The sequence below is a fragment of the Microtus pennsylvanicus genome, chromosome 9, assembly GCF_037038515.1.
Source record: "Microtus pennsylvanicus isolate mMicPen1 chromosome 9, mMicPen1.hap1, whole genome shotgun sequence".
In the NCBI taxonomy this organism is placed as follows: domain Eukaryota; kingdom Metazoa; phylum Chordata; class Mammalia; order Rodentia; family Cricetidae; genus Microtus; species Microtus pennsylvanicus.
Genome location: NC_134587.1, coordinates 15,955,843 through 15,980,032, shown reverse-complemented (window position 1 = coordinate 15,980,032; position 24,190 = coordinate 15,955,843). Strand labels below are relative to the sequence as shown.

The 24,190-nt window shown below is 40.7% G+C and overlaps 1 protein-coding gene across 4 annotated transcripts in view; it reads left to right on the top strand.

The window, feature by feature from the left end:
• Positions 1-24,190, top strand: part of Csrnp3 (cysteine and serine rich nuclear protein 3) — a 172,205-nt gene that overhangs the window by 89,137 nt on the left and 58,878 nt on the right. For all 4 annotated transcript variants that reach the window (XM_075985002.1, XM_075985003.1, XM_075985004.1 and 1 more), the window contains one exon: positions 12,433-12,603. In XM_075985002.1, coding sequence (XP_075841117.1) covers positions 12,433-12,603 — 171 coding nt within the window. The remainder of the gene's footprint in view (positions 1-12,432; positions 12,604-24,190) is intronic.

Genomic DNA, 24,190 nt, shown 5'->3' with positions numbered 1-24,190 from the left:
TTCGAGACCAGCCTGGTCTACAAGAGCTAGCTCCAGGACAGGCTCCAAAGCTACAGAGAAACCCTGTCTCGAAAAACCAAAAAAAAAAAAAAAAAAAAAAAAAACAAAAACATAAAGACCAGCCGGGCGGTGGTGGCGCACGCCTTTAATCCCAGCACTCGGGAGGCAGAGGCAGGCGGATCTCTGTGAGTTCGAGACCAGCCTGGTCTGCAATAGCTAGTTCCAGGACAGGCTCCAAAACCACAGAGAAACCCTGTCTTGAAAAACCAAAAAAAACAAAAAAACAAAAAAACATAAAGACCAATTTTTATTGCCATTAACTAATTGTTAGAGCCAGATGTACCTCTGTTACCATTTTAGGAGTTGCGTTTTTCAAGCCTGTTGACGTATTCACAGAAGTCTCACCAAAGGGTTGGAGGAGGTTGCTTGGTGGCCTTTGGGCAAGCTTAGGAATCCTTCCACGCGTTGAGTTGCCCTTGAACCTGTTGAAGCTCACATTGTTCTAGTCTGAAGGAACTTGTGACGGCATGCCATTTGAAAGTCACCATTTGAAAGTCGCTACAGATGAGCCAGAAAATGGGTTATGTCATTTACTACTGTTTTTATAGATATGTAAATGCACTGTCCAGAAATGTGTGATTCTGAAGGAACATGGATGCTGTGAGCTTACCGTGGAAACAAATATTTAAGAATGAAAACAGGCTGGACAATTACAGCACACACCCTTAATCCCAGCACAGCTGAGGCGGGCCAATCTCTGAGTTCAAGGCCAGTTTGGTCTTTGAGTTAATTCCAGGGCAGCCAGGAGTACACAGAAAAACCCTGTCTCAAAACAAACAAACAACAAAACAAAACAAAAAAAATCAAACAGCTTAGTATGAGAACAAGTTCAAAGTATCTGGGAATAGCCCCATATGCCATACATTAGCCTTTTGTTTTCCTTCTTCTTCTTATTTTATTATTTTTTGGTTTTGGTTTTTAAGTAAACAGTGTACCCCAGTCTGGCCCAACTCACTCTGCAGCCCAGGTTGGCCTGAAGCGTTTGACCATCCTTCTATCTCAGTCCCAGATGCTGGGATTATAGGTATATACCATTACTCCTAGCTTCTGATCTTTTTAACACCAACACTTTAAGGAACTGAGAAATCTTACTTTCAAATCTGGGTTGTTTGTTTAAAACAAGAACACATGTAAACTTAGGAAAATCCAACAACAGTTCAAAAAATATAGTATATAATATTGTGTACTGTATGTGTACTAGGTAAGTGCTTGTGTTATATAGTTTGTTCTGTAGATTGTTATATAGTTGGCTGTTAAATAGTTGCTATATATTGATGTGTGATTTCAGTCCTATGGGATGTGCAGAGGCTGAATAAGGGCGTGGCTCAGAGTTTAGATTCAAGTCCCAATCTTGATGTCATTTCCAAGATGTGCTCTGTAACTATGACACATCTTTTCCCAAAGCAAAAAGTGTAGCAGATCTCACTGAAAGCCATGCTTAGACGACACTAAGAGCTAATGCCTTGAGTTGTAATGGGGCAGTGGTAGGGGCAGTCATCGTGATCATTGAGGTTCAAACGACACGTGATGCCTTGACTCTCCAAACTTCTGCAGATGTGATGGAGCAATGTGTAGAATTATTTTGTAGCCTGTCCTAATTTTCACATTTCTGCTTTTGCTGTACCATTTTTCCTTGCTTCATGTAGTAAACATGTTAGTTCTTCACCTTGGAAGCATTCATCTGAGGATTCTGAAATCTATCTGTCTGTCTGTCATCTATCTATCTATCTATCTATCTATCTATCTATCTATCTATCTATCTATCTATCTCTTATTTATCTGTCTATCTATCTGTCTAGTATATATCTTCTATCATCTATATATCTGTCAATTATCTATCATCTATCTATCTATCTATCTATCTATCTATCTATCTATCTATCTATATCTTTTATCTATCAGTCTAGTATCTATCTATCTATCTATCATCTATCTATCATCTATATTGATTTTTATCACAGCAAGAGGTTGGCACATTTTAGTTCTACCTGATGACGTAGAAGTAACTAATTTGTTTGCTCATGAAATGACCTTTACGCCACAGATTTATTGCTCTTTTAAATTTCTCACAAATTACAATGTTGCTTAAATAACATTGCTTGAATTGATTTAGTCACAGAGGTTCTCAAATTAAATTTAGAAAATCTACCTAAGTTATTTTATTAAAAATAATTTTAGTAGCATGGCTGGAAAGGCCTTTTCTGATTCATAGCATGATGCTGCTTCTTTAGAACTTGCTTCAAGAGGAAAACTTCTAAGCCATGGTTTCCACCTCTGAAAATACAGGATGGCCTTGGTGAAACTTTCTTTTGTGAACAAGTTTTAATTTGTGCTGATTGAACATTTGCTGATATATGAAATCCCAGGTATTCAATCTGGCCACACAGATTACTTCTGCTAATTGCTGTGTAATGCAATGTCTGATTCAGGTTGAATGCCAGTTGTTCTTTGGTAGAGAGTAAAGATCCCTATCTCACCTGAGGTGGTGAGTCACTTTAAAGACTGGCCAGAGTCCTTTCTCTTATCCTGATGTTTGAAATTCCCTTTCTTTTCTGTGGAGAGTCTCGCTGATGGATCACTAGGGCGTGGGCAGGTGTGACTCTGAAGCCTGGCCTTGTCTGTTTCTCAGTCCTATTTTAGAGTGCCTTCTGAGGAAAAGGGTGCTGTTTTTAAATTCTGTTCTTTCATACTAGTCTGATAATCCTTCTGAAGGAAACGCTTTCAGAGCTCTTCAGTACTCTGTATCTACACGGGTTAGTCATTTTATTATTCTGTTAGGAACTTTCTAAAAACTGAGAGAAAATTTCGAATGCTAAGTAGGAAAAGTAGAGTTGGATTTCAGTGCCAAGATAATAATAATTCTAAGTTTCTCCATGTCTGTATGGTAATTTATTTTTCTTTCTTAATGTTATTAGTCTTCACAGTTGCTCAAGACATTAGGCTAAGTACTGTTCCTTGGTCCTAATAGCAAGCATTGAAAATAAACTTTTCATTGATTTCACTCGATACATTTGCTGTTAGAATGGAAAAATTAGCTGACAACAGGCAGATGAACATTTTTCAACAGTTCTAAAAGCCTATCATTTTCTTGGCTGGTTCTCTCTGCCCTCGCTAACTAAAACGTCAAACACTTTTTAAAATGTTGACTTTGGAGAAAGAGTTTTGACTCTTAGACCAGCAGCATCTAATCAACTAAACTAATTTCCTAAAGAACAGATGGTCAAATCTTGAGGGAAAAGCCTTGAAAAAGCTGGTCTGGAAGGCCAACAACCTCAGTGGCACACAAAGGCAGGTAACATGGGAGCTTCTTAGATGAGCGTTCCTGGTGCAGTCATCCAAAACCCTTTGTCGTTCAATGAAACAAGTCAGTTTAGCCATTTGGTCTGCTCATTGAAAAGGAAGACAATGTGAAGAGCTAGACACCAGCTCTTCCTTGGAGGCTACAGCCTTTGTCATTTAGCCCCAAGCCAGGGAAGTGACGGTCTCAGAATGGCTTCCTAGTCCCGCCATGCCCTTTATTTTGATAGAACTGTTGACTACACTTGACAAGTAACACTCAAAATTATGCCACTTGTTAACAGTTGACCCAGATATGATAGTACACATGCTGAGAGTACCTGAGTATGTGTTAGTCCACAGCAGCTTGTAATTCAGATGGGATCTGGCGTCAGGTGAGCAGCAATTTTAGCAGTGTTCTTCCTGCTCAGGTCCTGGCAGCACAGAGCAGTCCCTTCAACTCAGTTTGCTACTGACTAAGGAATTTTTTTTCTGGGAACAACAGACTGTGTTCTAAAATTTTGAGCGAATGATCTATAGAGATGTCTGAAAACTTGGTGTTTGAGGGAAGGCTATGGAAGAGGCATACAAATAGCCCGTTTGGTTTGTAGTAGATGTGCAATGAATTCTGACTGGAATTATTTTATGTGGAACGAGGCAACATAACCATAACCATCTTTTAGGAAAGGCAGATGTTTGGGGAATTATACTCCAATCTAGAACATTCTTATCCCTAAACCAAAAATTTAGAGACTCATAAATGTATAAACACCAGTCTGGGGGTGGTTGGTTAAGAATGCTGTGGGCCGGTGAGACAATAATGAAATCCAAGGAATATTCTGGGAGATATAGCAGGCTCTTTCCATGCCTGCTGGGAACTATGATATGAGGCTATAGCGCTAGGGTATGGTCCAGTGGTAGAACACTTGCTTAGTTCACATGAAGCACCGGCTTTGATCCCCAGCTCCTCCTCCAAAGCACAGCAACTTGAGGGAGCCGCACAGAGCTTGTCCCACAGATTGAATAACTCACTCATGTGGCAAAGCAAAGGGGGACAAAAGATTCTCAAACTTCTTTTGACTCTGTGAGCCAATGTGTTCACGTGAATCATTTCTCCAAGTTCATTATTCATCAAAGTAGAGGGAAAGAGGGCTAATAACCATAGCACAGCTTGCTAACCTGGGAACCCATGAATAGATGTCGTACATGTTTGTGCTTCTATGCATTTTTCCTCCGGAAGTAGGGCCCATTGCTTCCCTCACATTTTTTAACTTCGAATCATCAGATGGCAAAAATGTTGATGTAAAGATGTTGATCAGCATAAGAACTAAAATCTTTAACTCAAAGTCACAGACAACTCTCGCTCGGGGGTTCCTACATAACTGGGGAACCCCACAATCGTTTCTCTAGCAAAAATATTTATTAGGCAGGAGTGTTGCCAGGGTTCTTGGCTTACACAGACACCTGGGCAAGAGAAGTGTTGGCTGACTTGTGACGCTCACGCTGGCACCTCACCAGCAGCGTTTTTCACATTGGTAGTGCCCCCACAGAACACCTACGGGATTTTACCTTAGCAAAGCGCTGCCAAGGCCTGCTCCTCTTGGCAACACATAATCTGTTTTCTTGCCAAATGGGCTTAGACAGAAATGGCCCTAGGATCAGAGAGGAAGATACTTTTACTTTCTTAGGAAGGCACGGATATTTCCTCCAAATGTATAGAGTGATACGTGTCCAAGGCCTCCTCATGCTCTTCCAGTGGCCACTGACAGAGTAGCCTAGAATGACGGTACGTGAAACCTAGGTGTTGTTTCTGAAGAAGCATCCGCTCTGCACACACAGGTGCTTTCTTTCCTTTAATAAAAGCTGATGCACTGTACTCAACACATGGATGTTTGGAAAAGCAAGAAAGAGCATGGTGCAGACATACACTGAGTTCTACTCCCAGATGGTTGAGCATCCTCAAAAAGTAGCTAATTTGGGGTCTCATGGCACAGTCAAGAAATTCAAATTGTCTTCGTCTTTCCCTATTCCTTCATGCAACTGTTGTGCCTTACGTTTTCCCCTAACTTACAGGTTTTGTACTTCTAAAAGAAAACCATAAATATGACGGGAAGAAATATCGCTAAACAGTGGGCACAAAAATAAATAAGGCCAGCGCCTCTGCCAACACTTCTCCACTGGGTTTAAACAATGCCTTCAGCCACAGTGTAGAAGCATCTGGAGAGGAAGCATTGAGGCTAGGGAATGGTACACCTGAGCAGGTCTTCAAATACTCGGCATCTGAGTGACGGTGATGTCAGAGAAGGGTGACGCCACCAAATTCTTGGTACTGAAGCAGCGGTTTTTGCTTTGTACTGATCTCAGATCTGCAGACCACTAATATAAGACCGCGAAAATCCAGTGAACAAGAAAAAAAAAAGGTGAAAAAAATAATTTTTAAGATTCAAAGAAAATATTTTAGAACCAAATGAAAGACTTTGAAAAAGGAAAAAAAAAACATTTCCAGCTATTATGATTTCTGACAAAAAAATAATTTCTTTTAGAAGGAAACTGATTAAATAGTGATCTTTTTTGCAGAAACTGAGGACTTTAGTCATTTTTGATTAATATGATCACATAAAGGGAGGACATCAGAAATTAATTATAGTTTTAAAAAATTAGGTGTGAGAAGGATTTGGTACAAACCAACAGTTTAAAAAGTTATTCACACATTTAGGACCATTTGGTGAAATGCAGTGATTACCCCAAAGAGTAAATGTCATATATAATAGGAATTTTTTTTTAAACTAAGTCCTCTTTTATGTTGCAGTAAAACCTATCCACGGTGAATTGAGTGAACCACTGTCGATGGGGTCCCGTGGACAGCCTGGCTGCTCGTGTGTCCTCGTGGCTCACTGCTTGTTTACTTCTTACTCAGTTTGTCCCTCTTTCTGTGACAAAGGAGCCTCTCCCTCTCCACCGTGTGAGCATCACTCACCGTGTTTGCAATGTCTCTCACCCCATTCTTCGAACTGGCTGAGGCAACCAGAAGAAACATTAACGTCACTACCATCTTGGGTCATGTTGAAGAACAGACTTTTCTGGACCCCAAGGGAACTAGAGCAAGTACCCTCTCCTGATCAAGTTCATTGAACTAGAACTTGGTTGTAGTTCTAAGCATTTTGTATTTGTCGAAGAATTTGTTAAAAGAGTGCAACGAAAAAAATTCTGAATTGTTCTTTGACTAGTCCTGACCCCCAAAATAAAATAAAATAAAGCCCCCATTTACACACTGCAGTGCAGGTCCTCTGACTGGCTCTGTCGGTGCTGCTGCAGAAGAAAGGAAATGGATTTTCATTATTAGTCTTTGTGATTAAAGGTTACTTTCTCCTTTAAATTGTTTGCAAAATTAGCAGTGCAGAGATTCCCACACTCCCCCAGGTAAACATGAACAAAGGGTTTCTGTATGACTGCCATTGTTCCTGGTAAAGTGTTCCCTAAATATTAACCACGCACTTAACCCTTTCATAGAACAAAGACTGACTAGATCAAATGAATCTGGTCCTCCTTGTCCTGCCCCTCCGTCCTTCAGGGTAAGCGAGAGACCGCTCAGTCTTCTCCACAGCTGCAGCTTTCAACCTGCGGGGTCGAACCAACCTTTCACAGGGTTTCCCCATCAGCTGTCCCTACATACAATTCATAATAGTAGCAAAATTACAGTTAGGAAGTAGCAGCGGATTAATTTTAGGCGTGGGGTCACCACAGCACCAGGAAGGGTATAAAAGGGTGTCGACCTCAGGAAGGTTGAGGACCGCGGTGATAAAGAAACACAGGTCAGGCCATTGTTATGTCACAGTTCATTTGTTCCTGCTGCAGTGACAGGCAGGCCTGTCCTTCAAAGAGAACCAAGATTCTCCTTGTCACTTCCCCCATTGTTGGTGATTCACCCTAATGCCTTTCTTTTCTTTCCTGGTTTGTGGAAGACAGGAGGACAGTGTTGCTGAACAGGGTTCCATGCCTCAGCTCGTGTTTCCTCCATAGATATTTTTGGTTGGTTAGACATTAAGTTTGCTTCCTTACCAGGAACAATTAGGATTGTCAGATTAAAATGCAGAAGGTTCAGTTAAGATGAATTTCAAATGAACAAAAATAATTTAGGCAAAAGTGTATTTGAAATGCCGTCCATTTTTCCTTTTTTGGAATATCAAGTAAAACTGGGTGTATTACATTTTCACTTATTAAATCCTAAATTTTAAATTCTAGAGTGCCACATTTTATTAGATAGCCTGGTCCTCATTAGAGTGGGGTTTATTTATTTATTGTTAAGGTATATTTTTTGTTTTTTTTCCCCTCGGATCTCCCCACGCTCTTTCTTATGTAAGTAAGTTAGAAATATGTTAAGGGGAATAACGTTTATTTTTTTCTAAATTATTATTTCAGAGTGCGTTTTCATCAATGTGTTCATAGAAGTCTGAACAGTGCTTATATCGAATACAATGTGAAATAAATAGCTTATGTAACTTAAGAACAGTATGCTAGTAAACATGTTTGTTAATGTTTTAACATAAAGCAGTTCTTAATTAGATTTGGGAGCAAAATAAGGGGTTGTTGCTGGATGTGATTGCATGAGACTTTAACCCACAGCACTTGGAGGCAAAAGCAGGTGGATCTGTTGAGTTTCAAGCTAGCTGGGTAAAAGAGTTCCAGGTCTGCCAGGGCTATCGAGTGAGACCGTGTGTCACAAATAAGAAGTTTTACAAACAGAGAATGGAGATCTAGGTTAAGCATCTAGTCAACTAAATTCCAGGCTTATGATAATAAATGAAAAGAAGTATCAGGTAGCAGGACACTGGCTTTCAATCGGAGTTGCCTTCCACAGTGAGAGCCCCTGGATTAGTATCCATCCCCTTTCTGCCAGCTGATCAAGAAATTGTCTGATTAGAGGCCAACATCCCTAATTCAGTAGATCCCCGAAATAAATCAGTTTTTGGAACATTGAATTCAAGCTACGAGACCTGCTGACAAGTTACTGGACCCTAGTCATAGTGACCGCAAAGCTGAGCCAAGCTATCTAAGACTTTCTGCAGCCCTGACTCTGGTCATGCTATGATCGCAAGTTTCCTTTTTTCCCATCTCATCTTGCATTGGGTGAACCGGTCCGGGAGTTTTGAAAGTACCTTTTGGGCATGTCCTGCTTATAATTGGCTTCATAAGTGGGGGAACATTTTGACGTTGGTTTCATCTCATTTGGATGCACATTTAATCAAATATTCCAGCTGTCTTGTTACAGGATATGGATCCATGAATTGGGTGAATACCTGATTTCCCTTCCTGGAGTTTTCAGTCTAGAAGGGCAAACATCGTAATTAAGGCTTAGAAGTGAGGGATTTCATTCAGAATGTGAACATGCATCCACTGTGTACCTGTCACATAGAAGGTGCTCTTCTAACCACGGAACATCAGTAAGGAAGCCAAGGATCCTCCCCTTCTCTCTGTTATCAGAGGCTAAAATGCTAACACATGTAGAGACTCATAGATTCAGTTAGAGATTTGGGAAGTAGTAAACGCTGCAGAAAAAGACGAAAATGTAGTTAAGAGGACAGTTATCCAAAGTAACTTAGAAGACAGAGAAGTACAAGGTTTAAGGCGCTGAAACATCCTTAGAACTGAAATATCAGTGAAGCAGAGGCCCCCAAATCAATGACACAGCTGGTCAAGCTAGAAGGTTGAGTTTTTAAAGGCACTGGGGAATTTGAACTTGTAAGATGACCTGAAGGTATTTTGGAGTTTTAAGCGTCAGACTGGTATGATGATGGTTTTTGTATTTTAAATTCCTCATTCTGCCTGTAACTAGGAAGGTAGCTCAAATGCAAAGAAAAATCTCAAAGGAGAGGAGAATGATGGGCATTTTCCCCAGTCCAAGTGTAGCGATAGTGCCTGGGACTGGCACGTCTTCTGAACTGGACAGAGATGGCTGAGAAAGATAGCTACTCTAGCTTCCCACTGTCTTACGTTCAGGATAAATCAGTGCCTGCCCAACTGTTCTTTGGCCTTTCCTTCTGTGTAAAACCTACTTGAAATGTCCATCCCTTCCTGTTTTGTGAACCATCCGGTTTGTGTCTCATCCTTTAAGGAAAACGTAGAGTATGTGCTTTTAGGGAGCAATGATAGGGGTAGGATGAACATCCATTGTCATCACCTGAATCTGTGTCTGTGCAGCCACAGATTGTTCTGAGATGGGCCACCTGGGGGATAACAAGTTGGCAGATAACACACGCTAACAATATTACCTCCCTAAATTTGTGTACTCTCCCTTCTCCTAGTAAGATCAGAGAGATAAAAAAGGAGGTGACTGCATCTCCCTTTTCCACTCTATTAAATATGTCAGAGCTTATACACCAGAAAGGAGTGGACCATTCCTGCCCTTCCCGTCTCATTTCCATAGTCTGATATGCCCATATAGTGAGAGAAGACAGATATCCAGCCCACTTCATTGTTGCGCAGGGGAGCTGGGCCCTCAACAGCTTCACAGGAGATGCTGCCCCACTAAGCCCATGTCCTCTGTGTTTTGTTCAGCAGACGCCCTTCGGTTCCCAGACTCTAAGACAGAAACTGCATCCAGCCTTTAACTCCATCACTGTGGTTCTTGTCTGAAAAGAACTAACAAAGAAAGGCAAAAATGTCGATCTTCATCTTATCAACAATTCCTGCTGGAGGGACTGAGATAGGAGAGAGGATCGCCCATGGCCAACTTAGATGATGCTTGGGCCGGGCTCCCTGTTGAGAGATTTCCTGTTCCTCCACTTTGGGAAATCCAAACCTGCTTAAGAAGCTGGGGGTGAAGGGAGTAAAACTCCGCAGTGATGCTGGAATGGCTTCCATTGCTGTATCTTGTTACAGAAATGTGTATCTTGACCGTAGCTTTCCATCTCGTATTATTTTGTGTCTTGGGAGTCTCTCCCTCATGAATTGCTTTGCATCTTGCTTGAAGTGAAATCATTTTAAAATTTATATCCTGTCCTACTTTTATTTCAAGACTCCACTTAAAATATCCTTTTTCCCCCTCTTTTCTGGCTCAGATATGCATGAGCATTTTATGCTTTTCACACCCTTTGAGATGAAGAAAATAATAGGCTAATCTGAATAGTGGTAAAATGAGAGAAGAATAGAGATTTTATTCTCAGGAGAATGGACAGAGATATGTTTTCCTGTGGCTATCAGCTATCTCCATAGCTAATTCAATCAGGCAGAAGCTGAACATTTAATAAAGCTGTTAACTAATTTTGAGGTGTTTTGCTATTTGAAGGAGCCCATCAGAGTGATCCCTTGCTCCGACAGCAGGTAGCTTGCTTTTACCTTTTAAGAAAAAAAAATTCTCCACTCTATGAGTTAAACATATCAGCTACTCGGCCCTTTCCTAGAAGAATTAAATTGAAATTAAGAAAAAAGACATGATGCATCTAACGTCAATGTTTGATTTTCTTAAAAGTCACACCAGAGGTGGCCAGAGAATTGACCTGAAATTGGGCACCGAGTTGTGTCCAACACATTCATGGAGAGTAAAATCCAAGAAAGAAGGTGCGGGAACACAAAGTGAACATTTGGCAAGGGTTTCTCAGATGTCTCAGAGATGCCCGCCTGTTGCTTCGCAAAAGACTCTAATGCCTGCGTCTTTTTGAGTTGGTAGAGCTGGCTCACACATCGAAAGATGCATTGCTGAGCGTCTCTTTCCCAGGTTGCACTGCTGCTACTGTTTCAGCTAGTGCACTTTGAGAACTCAGATCAGACTGGCGAGAGCCGGGTCAGCCCAGGGCATTTGAGCAGGCGCTTATGCTGTGATCTGCACAGGCCAAGGGTGGTTTTCCGAGATTTCTGAGAGCAGTTCTAAGATCACTTAAATGAGTGGTTTTAAAATAATTTTAAGGGACTCGTTCCCTCTTGATCTACCAGACTGACTGACGGCTGTGTAAGTAAGGGGAGAACTTACGCGAGAGTTCAAATGTCTCGAATCAACTTGCAATATTTTGGGCTAAGTTAACTTTTAATTTCTCCAAGGGAGATCGTACTGAAATACCTGAGCTAATATATTTACTAAACTATCACTATACTGAGAAGAAAGTTGGTATCCTTTAACTGGTTGTCAGGGTAAAAGAGGAATGATGAGGGCTAAGCAGGCACCCGGGGAAGAGAAAATTCATTCATGCAAAGCAAATAATTTAGAAGGAGACATGTCCGCTGGTCACTCTGTGGCTCCACTCAGTTCAGTCGCCAGCCTCAGAGCCTCAGGAAATTTCTGGAAAGGTAACAGCAGCTTCAACAATCAGGTAGCATGGGATCAAAGTTCATCATGCAGCAGCTTTAAAATGGAAACCACCTAAAATTCAGAATTGATTTCATATGCTTCATTATGCTCTGCTAACTAGGCTCCTTGAATTTGAAATTTTCTAAATATAAAAAATTTGCATCCTACTTTCAGTGTTTCTCCTAGATGGATTTTGCACAGAGCGGTAATCACTTCTGACTTTGGGGGCATTGCCATTTTATTTTTTTTTTAACAGAATTCCATGAACTCAAGTGGATTTTCTTATTTTTCCAACAAAAAGACTAACGGTACTGCATTAAGCCGAACTCACTTTCTTTCTCTCTCTCTCTCTCTCTCTCTCTCTCTCTCTCTCTCTCTCTCTTTCTTTCTTTCTTTCTTTCTTGTTTGGTTTTTGTTTTTGTTTTTCAAGACAGGTTTTCTCCGTAGCTTTGGAGCTTGTTCTGGAACAAACTCTAGTAGACCAGGCTGGCGTCGAACTCACACAGATCTGCCTGCCTCTGCCTCTCAAGTGTTGGGATTAAAGGCATGGGCCACCACTGCCTTCCTGAACTATTTCTTAAAGACATTCGAAAAGCATTGAAATGTTGGACTAACTGAAGTGTCAAGGACTCCAATTAATTTTCACCCTGTTTTTTTGTTAACTTGAAATAGAAAAAGAAATCTGCTTCGTGATACTTTCATGGGACAGCTACAGCTCAGCCCATGTATCCAAGTCACATGAGAAACTGATGGGAAACGCTGGCCCCACAGTCCGCAGTCACATTTCAACGTTTGGCTGCTCCTTCCCGCTCCAGGTACATGTAACAACGCTGCAGCTATGAGTGGAATCTTAAAGAGGAAGTTTGAAGATGTGGACGCCTCCTCGCCCTGCTCCTCTGCCCGGGAATCAGATGACGAAGTCTCCAGCAGTGAGAGCGCGGACAGCGGGGATAGCGTCAACCCGTCCACCTCTAATCACTTCACCCGTGAGTACCCGTGTACCGGAACCGCTTCCGGAGCTGCTATCAGGTTCTGCCGAGGGGGCGGGGCAGCGGGGGCGGGGGAGGAAATCTTGTGTAGTATTGGTCATTTTCATGTTTACCTTTATGGCTAGACGTGTGTTTTTAAATTTCAGTAATCAGTGAAATAGAAAAATCAAATAAAAACGAGATAGTTTTGAGACACACCTCAGTGGATTCCATTATGTAAGCAGAGTTAGCAGTGTTTTATTTGGTCCTGTTACCCACTGAGTTGGCAAACGTGGCTTTCCTCCAGCTCTTCAAGGAAGCATATAGTACACGGGGCACAGATGGGAAATATGGAGTAAGGCATGAACTGACGGTAGGAAAGCAGGCATATCCCCGTAGCCGAAACGATCCGGGAGGAAATGAAAGGTCGCATTTTGCGTATGCTAGTGGAAAGTGTTGGCGGTGTTAGGAAACAGTTTGCTCGGTCACACACTGAAGCGTGAGAGGCTCCAAGTTCTCCCCAGCTGCAGCCCCTTCCCAGGTACTTCTTTTGCACCCAGTGCGTTACAAAGTCCACTGAGGTGAAAATAAGGATGTGTGTTGTGTCCTCCATTCCTTTCTCTGCAATGCTGTCGCCTCAGTAATGCGAGCTTTAAAGAAGGGCTGTGAAAAATTCGGAAGCTCTTGCAACCTAAGCACAAGAAACTGACATGGACTAGTTACATAAGCAAGGGACTTATGTTTTTAAAACAAAGAGATTTTACTGTGAGTCAGGCAGTGGTGGCTCATGCCTCCTTTAATTTCAGCTCTTGGGAGGCAGAGGCAGGGGGATCTCTGTGAGTTCAAGGCCAGCCTGGTCTACAGAGCTAGTTTCAGGACAGGCTCCAAAGCTACAGAGAAACCCTGTCTCAAAAAACCAAAACAACAACAACAAAAGAATATCATGGTAGACAGCCGGACTTTTGTAAAACTGTCTTTTGAGATTACACTATAAGAATTACATCATTTCCTTCTTCCCTTTCCTCCCTCCAAACCCGCCCATGAATTCCTCCTTGTTCTCCTTCAAATGCATGGCCTTTTGTCTTTTGTTTTGTTAAGCTGCATGTATGTATTATTGGCTTTGTGTACAGTGAGGGGGCAGCGTGTGCATGAAGCCGTGCACAGGTCGGGGGCAGAGAACAATCTGTGGGAGTTGATTCTCACCTTCCACCCTGTGGATTTCAGGGCTCAAATTCAGGTCCCCATGCTTGGTGCTTTGCACCTTTACCCACTAAGTCATCTTGCCAGCCTTGTTTGTTTTATTAGCTGATATTATTAATATGTGAATCTCAAACATCTCCTTGCTTTTGGAATGGTGACAGCCTCCGTTAGGGAAAAAAAAAAACAAGCAATGATTCAAACTTTTAAAAAGAGACCATAAAGAGCTCCATAAACATTGAGCCTGAGGTGTACATGCTATAATTGGCAATATTCCTCCGAGCAATCTGAAATAAATGGAAAGTAAGAAAAGATGTTACAACTGGTAAAGCAGAAAAGTAATAAACCGTGGGAACAGCACATGGTTTGTACATATCATGAGGTTACGAGGTAAGCTTGTGTTTCTGATGTGAAAGAGGTATGTGGACCTCTGGCTTTGATATCAGCGATGAAGGCAACATCAGCTTCATCAAACATGGCAGGTGAGGTGTTCATATCATGCACACGCTGCGCCATGGATTCTGATATTACCTAATCTTTGCTGGAGACGTGGTCACGGTACTGGTGACAGAGCGAAGAGTGTCCACAACTTGAGCTTAGCTGTTTGCACGTGTCTCACGGCATAGTTTTTATCTTTCCCGTTATCTCTCTCAGCTCCTTTACTATACAATAATACAAATGTCATCTTTAAAAATAGTATTGTTTATTACAAAAGATTTAATCAAGGTGTATATTATATCTTTGTATATAAAGTTATATATGCTCTCTGGATTGGTTTATGATAACAGAGGTCAAGTCCCGATTAACCATCAAGTAGGTTGTTTTAAGAGGTGAAATGAGCCAGGTGGTGGTGGTGCACACCCTTAACCCAGCACTGAGGCGGGGGCAGGTGGGTCAGGCCAGCCTGGTCTACAGAGTGAATTTCAGGACAGCCAGGAAATTACTGAGAAACCCTGTCTCAAAAAGAAAACAAAAACAATATATTGAGAAATAAGTTAATTATAAGAAGATATTTTTAAAAAGAAGGCGTAGCCCAGGATTGACAGTGTGACAGAAACCAGAGGCCTCAAATACAATGACTCATCGTAATGAACACAAGTAAAGAGAAGACCTAATGTTGAAAACCCATTCCAGATATCAAATTATCACTCACAGCGATAGAGTTGGGTTTTTTCCTGTGATGCTTTACCTAGCAAAGTATAGAGAATTCTCACTTTGTATATGCAAGAAATTAATATAAAGAAAATAACTGATATCAAATGCTAAGGAGGAGGATTTTAATAAATATTCATACAATTAACAATTTTTAAAATGAAGCAATATAAACTCTCTTCTCATGCTATGACAAAGTGTGCTCCATATTGACTAAATAAAAAACTGAAAGATAATGAATCATGAATTTGCATCTATAAGACATTTGGTAGGATTGCTGTGTGTTTTGAAGGAATAGGAAGAATTCACATTGGTACACATTTGACATACTTAATGATATTAAAATATCAAGCATATTTGCTGTAAAATATCAAAGTAAAAAAGAAACAGCTTATATTAGAAATGTGTATTTAATAATGTATACAATTATTCTCTAGTGTATAAAAACACATGTATAAATAATTTTGGGGGGGACAGTTTCTAATGTATCCAAAGCTGGCCCCCAATTTGCCATGTAGAGAAGAAAATAGTCTTCTTGAAATTCAACTTCTGCTCCTCTGCCTTTACTTTCAAATGCCATAATTACAGGCCCATGTTTCCTTGCCCTGTCTACGTCATGGTAGGGATTGAACCCAGAGCTTCGTGTATGCTAGGCAAGCCCTCTTCCAACTGCGACACACTCCTGCCCTCACAAGAGCCACCAACTAAGGCATACCCCAGAGATAATCCACAGTAGAAAATATAATCACCTCATACAGTAAAGCATTTAGCAATCATAGTAATAAAACATAGATTAAAAGAGTATATATTTTATTAATATGAAATCATAAAGATTTCGCCGCTATGAAGCTAGTATTTTTCCCTGTAATAGAAAATGCTAATACCGAAATGCTGGCAGAAGCCGCGGTATACATTGTAGGTGTACATGTTGCTGTTAATGACTGTGAAATTCAGAAAGTACTTTCTCAGTAGAAGACCCACTCAGATATTCCTGACTCTGTATTCAGAGAATACATGTGAAGAGGGAAACCTCAAAAGCAACAGAAAATTCTGTAAGTGAAAATGTTGGTAGCAAGAGAAGACGGGGTGGGGAAGGATTGCAGCATATTCGAGAGTGGGAAAATGATTCATTATGTTACAGGAACCCATTAATGAATTTATTTTCATGGTAGTTATAAAAATCACACAATAATGTGAAATGTTTATGAGATAACGTGAAGAAAGGCAGGAGGCGGAATCTCCTTTATACCCGCAGGGAAAGCTGTGCATGCTCAGAAGCAGAGACTGGTTCCATGACCTGAAAATTGGAAACGATTTGATTTGTTGAAAGATTAGATTGATGGATGGGTTTTTTATACCCACTAATTTTTAATTCTGTTAGTGTTATATTGCATTCTCAAGTGAGATGTTTCAAAGTTGCACTGCAAAAAAACAATCGATCATTGTTCCTCACCTTTTATTGACGTATGCAGAACAGAGGAGAGAAATTGCATGAAGGACTGTGTGTGAGCGCGCGCATGCACGTGAGTGTATGTGTGTGTGTGTGTGTTGACTTTTTTCCCGGTTCTTACATCTTACTCAGGGTCTCATTCTTGTACAGCAGGCATGTTAGCTACGGATCCAGCCCCTCGTTTTCCCATCAGAGAACATACTCTATAATGTCTAAGAAGTCCCTGAAATGTTTGGGATCATTGTTTACTATTGGCTCTTAGGGAGAAAGGAGTGTCTTAGGTTTATCAAAGTGTCATTGTAACCAGGTACTAAGAAGAATCTAACAGCTTCTGATTTTCTTGTTAAGATTTATTCTCTCTCTCTCTCTCTCTCTCTCTCTCTCTCTCTCTCTCTCTCTCTGTGTGTGTGTGTGTGTGTGTGTGTGTGTGTGTGCATACCACTCGTGTTCAGGTGCCTGGGACACCAAATAAGGTCTCTGATCATCTGAAGCTGGAGTCAAAGGTAGTTGTGAGCTGCCCCAGGTGGGTGCTGCGAACCATTGTTGGATCCTTTAGAAGAGCTGCAGATTTCTTTTAACTGCTGAGTCATTATTCCAGCTTTACAGATTCTAATTCTTAAAGGCAGTGCAGTTATTAATTTGGTGACAGCATCCTTTCTAGATAGTAGTCTGTTTTACTTCTTGCCTTCATATTATGCGGGGTGGGAGATGAGCTGGTAGAAATAGCATAGAATCAAATGACAGACTTCTACCCAAAATACGTAGGCTAAGAGCTTTTCAGCCAGTGTGAGAACAGCAGGGAACGTTTTTGTTTGTTTCTTTTAAAATGGATTTTGGTGCTGGTGTAGTAACATACTTTTCATCCAAGTCCTTGGGAAGCATAGGCAGTTGGATCCTGATGAGTTTTAAGCCAGATTGGTCAATATAATGAGTTCTAGGCCAGCCAGGGCTACATAGGGACACTTTGACTCAAAGAAAAATTAATAATGGTTACAATTATTTGTGACTCCAGGAAATCAATGTGTAACATTTTAGAAAATATTTTCTTTACTATTTCAACTAGATTAGACAAAAGTGTATTAGCAGTATCTTCTTGATGGGAATCTATGATTGTAACCTTTTGGAGTCCTATTCCCCTACCTAGCTTTTCTACCAGCAAAAATTCAAAAATGAAGATGGCATCTTGTCTTGAAATAAGGAAGGATTATTTTGCTCTGTTTTGTTTGGTTTTTGTTTGCTTTTCGAGACAGGGTTTCTCTGTAGCTAGCTTTAGAGCCTGTCCTGAAACTAGCTCTTGTAGACCAGAGCTGGCCTCGAACTCACAGAGATCCACCTACCTCTGCTTCCTGCCTGGCTAGGAAAATTTAAGCCTATTAAGCCTGTGCAGCAATATGAAACATTTGGATTCACACTGAGATTGTGGAAGTGTGGTTGCCCTTCTTTAAGTTTCAGGCATCATGGCTTCCTCCTTCCACTAGAAGCGAGCGGTGTGCTCTGCAATGCATGCTCTCCAGCACACCGAACACTACAGCGTTTTGTTGTTTTCGCAAATACAGAAATTAAAATAGGATTGGTCGGTCCGTGTCAGCCACCGAGGTAGCGCAAAACGCCACCCTGTTCTCAGCCTCCTGTTAAAGCGTTCAATTTGTAGCATACCGCATTATGATAATGACAGCTTCAAAATGCAAATTAGGGAGAATGCGTTGGCTTTTTCCTTGAACTTCTAAATTTTGCTAGGCAACTAGCACACTTAGCAGTGATCAACCAAGGTCGTAGTTTGTACTCTCCTCGGAACAGAAGCAGCAGACTCCATAGGCCCGAGGAACCCTTTGTTTCACCAAATCCCGGCGACTCTTTCACCAGTCATTCTGTCGAAAAGAGAGCTTCAGGGAAGAGAGGAACGGCTTTTCTTTTTCATGCCCTCTCAAGGTTCTTGGCACTTTGCATAAGCAATGAGAAGCTGTGTGATGAAACATGGTCCCTAAAGGAACGTATCATTTCTCCTGCAGCCGTGTTACAACAAATAAATGCATACCATACAGGCCACAAATTGTGACAAGGTCAAGGGGTGGCCATCCTAAACTGCACACAGGAGCAGGGAGTGGCTGTCTTTCACCGTGGTATTGTTTTCCAAGTCACAGAAGGCTTCCACACTGTTGCGTTCTTTTCACATCCAACAACTGGTGTGCAACTAGGAGTTATTATAGTCATAGCAAGTGGAAATTAATTATCACAATGTGTGTATGCTTTTCCCAAGAGCCGAGAAGGTTGTCTTCCTCCTTCCCTCCCTCGTCCCACGGCCCACCTTTTCCTCTGAATCCGCCGTGCGTAAACACATGAGTTAGAGCTTTCATCCAGGTCTCCTCTCCCTCGTTCCCCATTTCACAATAGGGTTTAATACAGAGAATCAGTAGAAAGTAGACTTCAATGCCAGGCTTTCCTGGAAGTACAGCTGGGACACATCTGCCGTTTAATCTTTATTAAGCAGTTAAAGTACACTAAAGACTTGGATTTCACTTCAAAGAATGTAATAGAATTCATGTCACAGGCTCTGTGCTCACAGCCACATGTGAGTGATGACTCCAAAGAGTGACTGTTCCTGCAGTCAATAGCACAGATGTTATGACCACCTTATGATCGTATTTGAAAGGCTCGTTTTGCAAAGGTAGTTGCAGCAGTCTATCCCTTGATTTCCTGATATGTATGTATATATATACATATTTCCTGATATATATGTATATATATACATATTTCCTGATATATATATGTATATATACATATTTCCATATATATATATGCAACTGTGGAGCAGTTAGGCAGAAGCTCACTATGGGTGTCTGGAAGTTTGAGCAGGAGGTGAGACTCAGTGATACTAAAAGTATCCTTCCTACTCTGTGATACTGACCCTAAAAACAAGATTCTAAGCTAGTCCTACATTTAATAAAATAGCAATATAAGCAGTTATAAAGTCGCTCCTGAAATGTTACTGTTATATTAAGAGGTTCCCCCCTTATTTTGGGAAAATAACCAGTTAATTTGAGCTTATGAGAACAGACCAGAAGCCAGCTGTAGGCCACCTCTGGCATCATGAAGATCACCGCCAGGTCACGTACACATCTGGGTGTGGGATAGATCAGCCGAGTCCTTCCATGTTAGGTTTAGTTGTCAGAAATGAGATGGTGAAATCACGGGGATAGAGATGAGAGGAGGAAGAGAATATGAACGAGCGGTTATTTAGAAAATATTAACTTGAGTATTCTGTAAGGCTTATTGATTGATGCGGACGAGCTGATATTACATGCCTGAGAGAGGCTGTGAAAATCAATAGTGTGTTAGATATAGCTACCCACACTATGTCCTCTGGCAACTTAGATCATATCCAGGCTGAAATGTGTGTCCTGTTGTCTTCCGCTCTGAAATTATTCAAGTTCTCTATTTGCTAAAAGGCTCATATAAAATATTTTCCCACCACGTCTCACCCTAGTCTTCCTTTTTACCACTAGCTTGGACCGTAGTGGCATTCCACTAACATTTAAAAGCGTTAGCGATGGGACTGTCTCTTCGTCCACGCTGTGTATACTAGCAAGCAGCCATGATGTCTGCAATGTGCAGTGTTCCACCGATGACTTGCAGTCTTCCATCATGAACCCTTTACTTCTGCTGCTCTCCTGACCTCCACCAGCACTCCATAGCACCTGGGGAGCTCCTCCGGAAACGTCTGGAATATAAAATTCCTGTACTCCGAATTTAGACAGTCGCCCCCTTTCCTCAGCTTGCCTCTGTATTACCTCAGTCTCTTGGTTTCCCAAAGATCATTGTGCCCATCACTTGGCTCTTTCCTTTTCAGTTCTAGTGGTTAAACCAGGGTCTCACACCTTCTTCACACCTTCTAGGAAGCAAGTAAACCACCAAGCTGTACCCAGGCCCCTAGTGTTCAGTGATCCTTCCAAACTCTGTCCCTGGCTCCATTACGTCCATCTATTTCATTAGCGCTTAGTAGATGGTCCTGATCCCATACCAGTCATTTGGAACACCTGAAATCTTTCACTATTTTTGAGAAAATTAAATAAATGACATTTTTCCAAAGCAGTTTCTCATTAGTGCATTATAAGCATCTTTCTAGGTGTCTAGAGTCAATTTTCTTTCTTAAATCTGTGTTTATGGTTCTCCACTTCCTCCTCCCTGCATTCTCCCTTCACACACAGCATCCCTCCTTGCCTCCTCATCTTCCTGCAACCATCTTCCACATCTGTCTTCCACTGTGTATCCTTCCATTAGTAAGCAGGGAACCTCTCACGAGGTTTCAAGGAATGCGTGCATGCTCAGGCAAAGAAGGAGCAAGGTCCCGTGTGACCGACCAGCAGCCGGTGAACACTTAAATATTTGTACGGTTTGGTGAGTATATGGACAACCAACTGGGCATTACCTCTCTGATGTTCACTTCTGTACTAGGAGGAGGTAGAAATAGAAAAGCAAGTAGGACATAATCTGCTCTGCAGAGGAATTCACAGTCCACTGTCACTTTAACATCTTTTCAACACAATGTATTCTGTTTTTTACATCATTGCTATTGGTGCAAATGGCTCATCTTTTTTAGATATTTAAAGGACTTTACTGTTTATTATTTTTGCTATTTTTATTGGTTCTGATTAAATTCTTGATAAATATCATTCATTCTATTTTATATCAGCTTTTTTCAGTAGCACAAAATCATAAAAGAATGATGCATTAATTTAGGACCTAATAGTGGCATGGACATTGGTGAAAATGCATATGAATTCACATGTTACTAGTAATTTATGACTTGATGGGTGTTGTTGCAAAGTATCAAGATTCTGGTTTATCAGTTACCATATTCAAATATGCACGGAGTCATGAGCTGTGCTTTAAAAAGGATTCCGCCATAATTATGTATTCACAGCATGCACCTTCCCGGTTTCCTTTGCTCATATATAGCTTCCCCTAGCAGAAGTGTCTCTGCTTAATTGGCGGCTGAGCAGCTGTTTATGCAGTGGCAGTGCAACGTACGGGAGGGAATGCACGTTGCTTTCACCTCCACCAGCTTTTCAGTCAGCTGGGAAAAGGCATTACAAAGTCAGATCACTAGCATCCTATAAATACAGTTAATTTCGCTTTTATTCCGTTCATTTGAAATTCAGGATGGGGAGCAAACATTTAGCCTCAATAAATAGTGACATTAGATTTAGCTTTTTATCTCAGGCTGCTAACATTTATTTGGGAAGAGAGAGAGAGAGAGAGAGAGAGAGAGAGAGAGAGAGAGAGAGAGAGAGAGAGAGAGCGCTACGTTCTTTTTGGTCCTAGATAGTTGTTTCTCTTCCACAGTCATATTCTATATTAATGTACTTCAGCCCCTCCCATTTTTACCCCTTGTTGTCCCACTACCAAATTCCACATAGTACAACCCTCCTGGATTCTCTCACTTGTGCAAGCCTCCAGTCTTCCCCGAGTAACAGTCGTTCAAACTCTGCAGGCTCCGTGGCCCTCAATAGCACCCTTCGATCGCATCTACACTCTTGCCTTCCCGTCATCCTCTAACCCCAGCCACAGTGATCTTCAATCACTTCTTTAAACAGAAAAGAAGCCTTATTATTTTGTACTCTCATCTTTTTTAAAAAGTACATTTTATTGATTTTTAGTTTATTTTGTGAAATTAGTACATTTTTAAGTTTTTAATCTATATTTTTATTTGTATTTTTATTGATTTTTAAAATTTTTATATGATCTTTTATTTTATATTTGAGCTTTTGGGTCAGTCCATCTGAAGGCTACAAACCCACAATCCTCATCTCTTGGAAGTATGGTTAAAAAGTAATGGTTATCTTGGAAATTCTTTCAAGTCGCCCAGCAAAAAGAAAAAAAAAAGAAATGATGCTGAAAAATCAAAGCATTGAGACTGTATGTTTATTATACTGTTCTCTGCATTTTGCATGAGTTTACATTCTATAACACATAAAATACATCTGTGGGCACATCTTGTTATAAAATTCCTACACAATAAAAAGGGTTTTAAGAAAGGCCAAAGCCGGGCGATGGTGGTGCACGCCTTTAATCCCAGCACTTGGGAGGCAGAGGCAGGCAGATCTCTGTGAGTTCGAGACCAGCCTGGTCTACAGAGCTAGTTCCAGGACAGGCTTCAAAGCCACAGAGAAACCCTGTCTCGAAAAACCAAAAAAAAAAAAAAAAAAAAAAAAAAAAAAAAAAAGAAAGAAAGAAAGGCCAAGCACAATTTTTAAAAGGAGTGAAAGGAAGGGTTCTATGTTTCTTAGCTGAGCTTGACAATTAAAATCCAAAGATGGTTTAAAATGCTGCATTAGCCCAAGTCTGTACATGGAACAAGTGGAGAGCATAGAGACAACCCCACATTTAACTGACAGCTTTATATGTGACTGGAGAAAGACTGTGGATGAATTGGGAAAGAAGTAGCTACAACAATACATGGCTTTTTTTTTTTAAAAAAAAAAGATTTTATTGATTTTTTTTTTAATGTATGCAGGGTTCTGCCTACATGCCAGAAGAGGGCACTAGATCTCATTGTAGATGGTTGTGAGCCACCATGTGGTTGCTGGGAATTAAACTCAGGACGTCTGGAAGAACAGCCAGTGTTCTTTAACCTCTGAGCCACCTCTCCAGCCCACATGGCAATTTTAATAAAAAGATAACATTAGTTCGTCACCTCATTTCCATATAGGAAAATAAGTTATCAGTGCAGTGAAGAACTAAATGTATAAATTTAAAAACTTTAAGATTTGAAAAAAAGAATGTCTTTGATAGTAGAGTAAAAGGGGAAAAGTATGAAAGAATGTTTTCTCTATGAGTACATCAAAACACAGCTATATAATTCAATCTATCTTCAAGAAAGCCAAGAGAAGAGCTGCGTATTAGAAGGAGATATTTGCAAGGTACTAACTGGTGAAGAATTGGTATTTGGATGACAGAAGGACATCTTCAAAACCAAGGAAAAACTAACGCTATGGTTATGAAATATTTGTATAATACACATAAATGCTAATCCAGTTTTAGCAAGTATGTTAGGAAATTAGTGAAATTAAAATTGAACATGATGCCATTTTTCATATGTCACCTTAGCAGACTGTAAAGATTGCCGATACACACGGGTTGCTAATGACCTGTGTGTGTAGGTAAAGCACCGAGAGGAACCTTGGGCTTCACAGAGTTAAAACCGTGCTTGAGAACAGAGGATGGCAAACCGTGGACACTAAAGAGGAGAAGGCTGGGCTAGGTATCTGGTTGTGTTTTCCCACTTCCGTTCTTTAAGTAAAATTCTCTTTCGTTTTAAATGAAGTGACTTGAAGTAAGGAGGGCAAGCATTAACATCCATAAAATGCGGTTATTAAGTGAATTTTATTTTATGTAGAACTTAGCAAATTTGTGGGTTATAAATATAAAGTTTGATCCTATTATATAATTTTAAAAGACTTTCTGTATCTTTTGCAAAGATTTCTTGCATTTCTTGGAGGGGATGTCCAAAGATTAGCCCACCGCTCTTGGTTTCTGTTATTTTCTCTTTCAGTAACTTTCCCGTTGTTTCTTCACAGTGTATAGTTTGATATTTTATACTGTATTGATTCCTTTCAAGCTGTGTCTTGTTTATACTTTTATGGCCATTGTAGGAAGGTAGAAAAACCTATAACCCAATGATACAGTCCTCTATTTCCATTGTAGGAAGGTAGAGGGACCTATATCCAATGATACAATCCTCTATTTCCATTGTAGGAAGGTAGAAGGATCTATAAGCCAATGATACAATCCTCTATTTCCATTGTA